The sequence below is a fragment of the Labrus mixtus genome, chromosome 7 (genome assembly GCF_963584025.1).
Source record: "Labrus mixtus chromosome 7, fLabMix1.1, whole genome shotgun sequence".
Lineage (NCBI taxonomy): Eukaryota > Metazoa > Chordata > Actinopteri > Labriformes > Labridae > Labrus > Labrus mixtus.
The window spans coordinates 24,375,288-24,382,392 of NC_083618.1; the positions used below are offsets into that span (position 1 = coordinate 24,375,288).

The 7,105-nt window shown below is 46.2% G+C and overlaps 1 protein-coding gene across 1 annotated transcript; it reads right to left on the bottom strand.

The window, feature by feature from the left end:
- Positions 1-597: 597 nt before the first annotated feature.
- On the bottom strand, positions 598-6,894 carry tomm34 (translocase of outer mitochondrial membrane 34). Its single transcript, XM_061041343.1, has 8 exons — positions 6,546-6,894; positions 4,533-4,683; positions 4,238-4,337; positions 3,636-3,788; positions 3,396-3,559; positions 3,153-3,300; positions 2,450-2,576; positions 598-2,129 (listed from the first exon to the last, which is right to left on the bottom strand). The coding sequence occupies exons 2-8, from the start codon at positions 4,660-4,662 to the stop codon at positions 2,028-2,030; spliced, it is 924 nt and encodes a 307-aa protein (XP_060897326.1). The 5' UTR covers positions 4,663-4,683; positions 6,546-6,894; the 3' UTR covers positions 598-2,027.
- Between the last annotated feature and the right edge of the window lie 211 nt (positions 6,895-7,105).

Sequence of the window (7,105 nt, forward strand, 5' to 3'; positions counted from 1 at the left end):
CCTCGTATTTATTCTGCAGAAAGTCAGAGTGAGCTGATGTGAGAACGCAGCAGGATATAATCAGGAGAATTCACCTGGAGCGAGTGGGGGGAGGGGGGTGGGGGGTGGTGACGTTTATTCCCTGTGATCGCTGCACGACCATAGACTGTCTGCACGCCACCTCTACCATCTCTGTGCCCTAATGAACCTGCTGCATTATGTTTCCTGTTCTCCAGTATGTTCTTCTCCACTCTTTAGTTCAGATTGAGATTCTCTTCAACTACACGTAGCGTTGATAGAAAGACACATATTCTCATAGTGTCGTGTAGAGGACTCTGCTGCTCCGTCCAAAACTCCCACATCGCTCATTTTGTCACGTCTTACCTTAGGAGACCCCCCCCTCCAGTCTGACAGGGAAAGTCTCCCGCTGTGAGGTGCGTGTGTGAACAAACAGGTCAGGAGAATATGAGGAGCAGTCCTCCTGAATCTAGATATTTCAGGAGTGCATGTGTAAATGGTTTGGGTGAGTTAAAAAAAGAAAAAGAGGATATGAACAGCAGCATCAGTCTGGTTTAAATAATAACAAAACTCTGAAGCTGTAGAGAAGACTGAGAGCGCTCGATGTTTGTTTTCAGTTTATTTGCAGTTTCAAACAGAAGCAGGAAAACAAAAGACAGCAGACGTGATCAAACAGAAGCAGCTTCTTGAACATGATGGAGTGTCGATGGGACTCGGAGACAGAAACTGGAGATGCAGTTTTTATTATTTTCTGAGTGAAGTCTTCGGAGCAGAGCCGAGTTTAACGCTGCAGCTGGACGATGGAAACAGGCACTTCAGGCAGGCGGAGCTCCGCCTACTACAGCAGGTGATCAAACAAACACGAGGACTGCTGACTAAATGACGCTCATCTTGCAGGTGTAAACTAATTAAACTCGACAGTTTCCAGATTTTGTGAACACTCAATAACCTCTCGTGGTAGTTTCTCTTCCTTTAACATGCTCGTCACTCAGATCTACCTGAGGGAACACCTGGTGTGGAAGAAGTGTCTCCAAACTGAATAAACATTTACAATCACCAAGAAGTCGACGGACAGAACCGACAGTTTAGAAATCATCGGCTGTCTGATTTTCAGGATATCATGACGGATGTGTTTTCACACAAACAATCGATCAAATTATCTGAGGAATCGATGAAAACCTGCCGCACCTCAAAACCGAGAACCAAAACAAGTTGTTACAGATCGAGATTGTAAGAGCCGGAGCCAATTCAGAAATAAATACTTTGCATGGAAGCTCTTTTTGAATTCATAACCGTTACAAGCACGCACTGAACCGTGAATGTTTCAATATTCTACCGCCAATCATTTGATTTTAAAGATGGAGGCTTTAAAACGATCGTATGGATAATTAAAAAAAATAACGATGTAATGGTAGAGCGAACGACGACGCTGCAGGTTATCAGTGTGCATTAGCCTAGCTCGCGAGTTAGCGCTGTTGCTTCCGCAGACGGAGCTTGATAAAAAGCCATTACAGTGGCGAGTGACGCATGCACCCCGCGGGACGAAGCACGATACAAAGACTGCAGCGTTCTTCAATTTGAACTTTGAAAATCTGTGAGTCTAACGACTCGTGTCTTTACAGACGGTGATTAGAGGCTCGGAGGTTAACCAGGAATCCTTGCGTGATTTTGTTTTGCGTCCAGCCGGAGCGCCACGAGCCTCCGGGTATCCCTCTCCGACGTGGTGATTGTAAACGCTTATTCTCCGTTTGAATCGTGGTCATTTCAGCGTTTATAAATACCAATAAATACTAAAACGGGTGAAACACAAACATTCTCTCCTTCCTCCGTTCTCGCCAATCGGGAGTTTTTTTTTTCTTTCCAGAAGCTTCTCGGGAACGCCTCGTGTTCGTTCCCGAGGTCGAAGACGGATCATGACGGAGCGTTTTGGAAACAGGCGGATAACTTGGACGCACGGCGGTGGAATCGTCTTCAAAAAAACTTCAGTGACTCGTCTTCCTCCCCTCCCCCCTCCCGTGAGCAGTCCCCCGTCACTTCTTCTTCTGCACTTCCTGCAGCAGCTTCAGGGCGGCGGTGTTCTTTGGTTCCACTTTCAGCAGCTTGTCGAGGTCGTCTACGCACGCTTTGGCGTCCTGAGGGGAGAACACACAAGGTCAAAACTGAACGAGGTATAAAAGCAAGGCTGGATGACATGAAGTTAAAAATATAAACACACGAAGGAAAGGTCGCTGTGCAACATCCAACACTGCAGAGTAAAGATTCCTGAAGTCACTGCTGTGCTGACACAAACACACAGTCCTCGCTGTGTGGCACTCTGATAAAACGCCATCAGGTGAGAACGCCGCCACATCAAGACAGGAGCTGCTTTAATTTGTCACCAGCTCTAAGAAAAAAAACACTTTTGTAGCCGCCGTGCGGTGAATCAGGAGGTGATGCAGAGTGAGACACTCACCTTGAGCTCCTTGTGAGCCTGCGCCCTCCTGTAGAGCGCCTTCAGGTTGCTGCTGTCGATCATCAGCGCCTCGTCGCAGTCTCTGACGGCATCTCTGTACTGCTTCAGCGACAGGTAGCACAGAGCCCTGAGCACACGCACAAAGAAGATAATAACCATGAGCGACACAAACAGTCTGTATTCTGTATTTTTCAAAGTGAAAAAAATTAAAAAATAACACAACCTATCCCACCAGTTTTATTTTACATAATTTTGTAACTATACTGTCCCCATGTTTCTCTTTGTCCCGTTTGCTCATTTACTTATTTTGTTCCTCTTTCTAATTCATTCATTTTATTTACTGACCCTTTTCCTTTTGTTTTGTTTGTTTTTGTCTAAATCTGTATCGTGCCACAGTTCCCCTCTTGTTTGTATCTCTTTTTTTTTTTTTATTGTGTGAGTGTGTATGCACGTTTTGGTGAATAAAAGTTAAAAAAAATAAATAAGAAAACATGAGAGAGCGCAGAAAACACATCTGCTCCGACGGCGTTAATCTCAGGAGCTGGGGATCGAACCTCCGACCTTATGGTTCAGAGACGACCGACAACCACTGATCCACAGCCGCCCCTCCTAACATTTCACACCTCTAAATCGTATCTATGGCAATCCTGTAGCAGAGGCCTTTAAAGGGTTAAACGTGTGAGCGTGTAAACGTGTCCCTCACCTGTTGGTGTATGTGGTGACCTCAGCTGGATTCAGTTTCAGGCTCTGGTTGTACTTATCGATGGCCTTCTTGTGTTCGCCCTTCTTCACCAGGGCGTTCCCTTCCTCCTTCAGGACCTGGCCTCTCTTTAAGTCCTTCTCAGCGGGCGCTGGCGAGAAGAGGGCGCAGAAAGCTCAGACGGTACGTTTCTTTTAAATACTGACACAATAATAAAAAGGTCTCAAACCCATAAAATCTTCTCACCAGGTTTCTTCGCTTGTGTGGTTTCCGTCTGTGGCGTCGGTTGTGCTGCGTTGGCGGTCGTCTTCTGGCTGAGTTTCTCTCTCACTGACAGCGGGACGACGGGGATTGGAGGAAGCTTTTCTCTCCACGAGAGACCGTCTGCTTCCGTGAGCGCCTTCGTCATCCTGACATTCAGAGAAACAGAAATCATTGCTCTCTCTTTCTGTGTGTAAGAGAGAAGAAGATGAGCGGGTTAGGTACCTGTTTGTGCCGTCGTGAGCGGCCGCGATGTTGCAGTCGATCTGCAGAGCAGTCTTGTAGTCGACGTAGGCGTGCCGGTAGCGCTCCACAGCCTCGTAGGCCGCAGCACGACGAAGAAGAGACTTCACGTTGAACGGCGAGAACTCCAGAGACCTGTGAGAAAAACATGACAGAGGTCAAGAACCAACGCTGACAATCACCAGCTGACGTGCAATGTCCACTTAGTCCGTGTGCGCTGCACGTTTTTACAGCGAGCGCCGCGGTCCGTCGCCAGGAGCGACCAAGCTCACTGCAAGCACGCGTCGAGCTGAACAGAATAGAACGACCCAGACAGGAAGTCAGACAAAGAAACGCACAGAGCGCCCGGTGAATTTCAAAATAAAACACAGCATATAGACTCCTGGTCGTATGTTCCATCCATTCTTCATCAGCATGACGTCAAAATGAATTCCCACGTGATCTTGTAGGTCCCGTGTGATTTGTGTACAGCTGCTAATGGCTGCGTTAACGCTCCACAAACAGACCGGGTGGGACCGGGCGCACGTTGTCAGACTGTGTGGGACTTTTTTTGGCTGAGAATGGATGAAAACAGAAACACTCACATGTTGCAGTCTTTCACACACTCCCCACAGTTTCCGTCTTTCAGGTAACTCGCCGCACGGTTCGAGTACAAGATGCCCAAGTCCTCGGGGTTCTTTGTACCTTCAGGGGAAACACAAGATGGGAGATAAGATTTTTGGGTGGTGGTGATGAGGCTGGAGCAGTAGAGAACCAGCTGGATTACACCGATGTGTTTGAATGTTTCTTGAAGCAGTATTTTTATTTCACACATTCAGCCTCTCATATCTCCTTTACAGAAAGCTGACAAAGACGAGGTCATGTTTGGGGAACACTTACTGGACTTGTCCAGCTCTTTGATGGCCTGGCTGTAGAGGTTGGTCGCCTCTCCATACTGCCCCGTCTTAAAGCATTCGTTTCCAGCTTGTTTCAACTCCGACCAGGAGCGAGCCTTCTGCTTCTGCGGCATCTCTTCTTTTTTATAACAAAACTGTCGAAAAAGATCCAACATTATGATCACCAGTGTTTCCCCTAGGTTTACAGCGTTGGGAGGGTGGGGACAAGCCGACATGCTGACACAAACACTTGAAGGAATCTTGATGTTCATGCGTTACTTTTAATGACAGCTGTCCTTCTCTATCAGAAAGGTATCCTTAAATTACTTCTTTCCCTGATTTCTGACTCTATCAACTATCCTATCCCTACAATAAAGGCACAAAAAGCCCAAAAATAAAACGGGCCACCCCCCTAATATAATGGTCGGGGAAACACTGATCACAGAGCAGGATGAACAGGATAACCCTAACCTTCAAAGGGAATATATATTTACGGTGTGGCCGAGGTTTTATTTTTATTTTTTTTTGTTTATTAGCTGTTGGGCTCGTTTTCTCACACAGACCTGTCAAACATTATCACCAAGTAATGTCAGGAAAACTAAGAGTTTTAGGAAAATTTCCATCTTGGAAATGAATTTCAATTTGCTGTAGACGTAACTTTTCATTGGTCTGTGTTGTAGTACTCAAGGTTTGTCTTGTCCCTGTCTCCATCCCTACATGTCTTGGTCTCTGGTTGGTGTGGTCTCTGGTTGGTGTGGTCTCTGGTCTCTGGCATGTCTTGGTCTCTGGCATGTCTTGGTCTCTGGCATGTCTTGGTCTCTGGTTGGTGTGGTCTCTGGTCTCTGGCATGTCTTGGTCTCTGGTTGGTGTGGTCTCTGGTTGGTGTGGTCTCTGGTCTCTGGCATGTCTTGGTCTCTGGTTGGTGTGGTCTCTGGTCTCTGGTTGGTGTGGTCTCTGGCATGTCTTGGTCTCTGGTCTCTGGCATGTCTTGGTCTCTGGTCTCTGGCATGTCTTGGTCTCTGGTCTCTGGCATGTCTTGGTCTCTGGTTGGTGTGGTCTCTGGTCTCTAGCATGTCTTGGTCTCTGGTCTCTGGTATGTCTTGTTCTCTGGTTGGTGTGGTCTCTGGTCTCCGGCATGTCTTGGTCTCTGGTTGGTGTGGTCTCTGGTCTCTGGTTGGTGTGGTCTCTGGCATGTCTTGGTCTCTGGTCTCTGGCATGTCTTGGTCTTGACTACATCACTACTTATTGGTAGTATATTTAATAATATCTTCTTCATTAACAGACAGTAATGATTTTCCTACCGGCTCTTATTCAGAAAACCCCTTTAATAACTTTATTAAGCATTTCTATCTAAAGTAAGTATTCATCATAGAGTCATTTATCTATCTACAGTAAGTATTCATCACAGAGTCCACACTGTACACTTCTTAGCTTTAGCGGTGTGTTAGCTTAGTGTAACTATTGTACTAGCCTGGCACCTAGCTGCTAATAGATGCTAACGCACCTTTTTCACTTGATGGTAATCTGTATAAACTAGCACTAAAACTTACCTGTAATGCACCTTTAATGCCATTGCGCTGTCTCCTGTTTACAGCTGGCTTCACTGTCACTTTTTCTGTTTATAAGTTAACTGCTAGGTTAGCTTGCTAGCTGAGTATTGCTAACTCTTAGTAGCGTTAGAATGCCGTTTTAAGAAGACAGCAGGCTAACCGGTGTAGCGGGTTAACGAGTGACCGTGTTAGCTGATGACCTCCATCCGAATGCGTTGGTAGTTGTCGTAGTTAAAAAACAGCTATTAAAGACAGATATTATCCAAACGGGTGTCTCTTCGTTTAGTCTTTCACTGGATACATATTTAAAAGAGAATTGTTTCACATTACAGGTCGTTTTGGGACACTTTACGATAAACGCTGACGCATTCCGCCTGAAGTCACCAGATAGCACGGTCACCAGATGAGCTGTAACACCACATCCGCCACAGCTAGCTATGCTAATTAGAGAAACTCAGCAGACTTACCGGCTTCTGGTTCCGATGGATTTAAACACAACAGGGACGTCCCCCCCCCCTCTCTCTTCACAACACAAGTGATCGAAACGTCTTCACCACTACCGGCTCCTGAAGCTACCTGTACCTGTCCTTAATAATGACATTACTCTGCGCGTGGTCTTTTCTCCGGGTGCGTCCTCTCTCCTCTGCCTGTGAAGAAGAAGAAGAAGTTCTCGGCTGTCTCTGGTAACTTCTCCGTCCTGTGAGGGAGGGGACTCGGGGGGTTCTGTTACTGTATCGGTTTCATTTCTTGGACATGCTGCGTTCATGCGCTTCGGGAATTATAGGACTTTTGATGAGCGTCTGGTGTGCAGTAGCTTCTTCTTCTTCTGTGGAGTTTTATGGCGGTTGTCATCAATAGTTGATGAATTTGCCGCCACCTACTGGACATTATTAGCCTCACAGTGCACAATATTTACAGAGCCCACCAAAAGTGATCCTACAGTCTCAAAAAGTAGGCAATTTTTTTTTTTTTTTAAAAGAAAATAAAAATAATGTTTGAATGATTATTGTCACATAAACAGACAGGA

Bases quoted from the DNA above. Each gene is read 5' to 3' on its own strand.
- tomm34 (XM_061041343.1), bottom strand. From the start codon at position 4,662: ATGCCGCAGAAGCAGAAGGCTCGCTCCTGGTCGGAGTTGAAACAAGCT. The intron at 4,338-4,532 runs GTAAGTGTTCCC...TTTCCCCTGAAG, and splicing joins CAAAGAGCTGGACAAGTCCA to GTACAAAGAACCCCGAGGAC. The intron at 3,789-4,237 runs GTGAGTGTTTCT...TTTTTCTCACAG, and splicing joins TGTGTGAAAGACTGCAACAT to GTCTCTGGAGTTCTCGCCGT.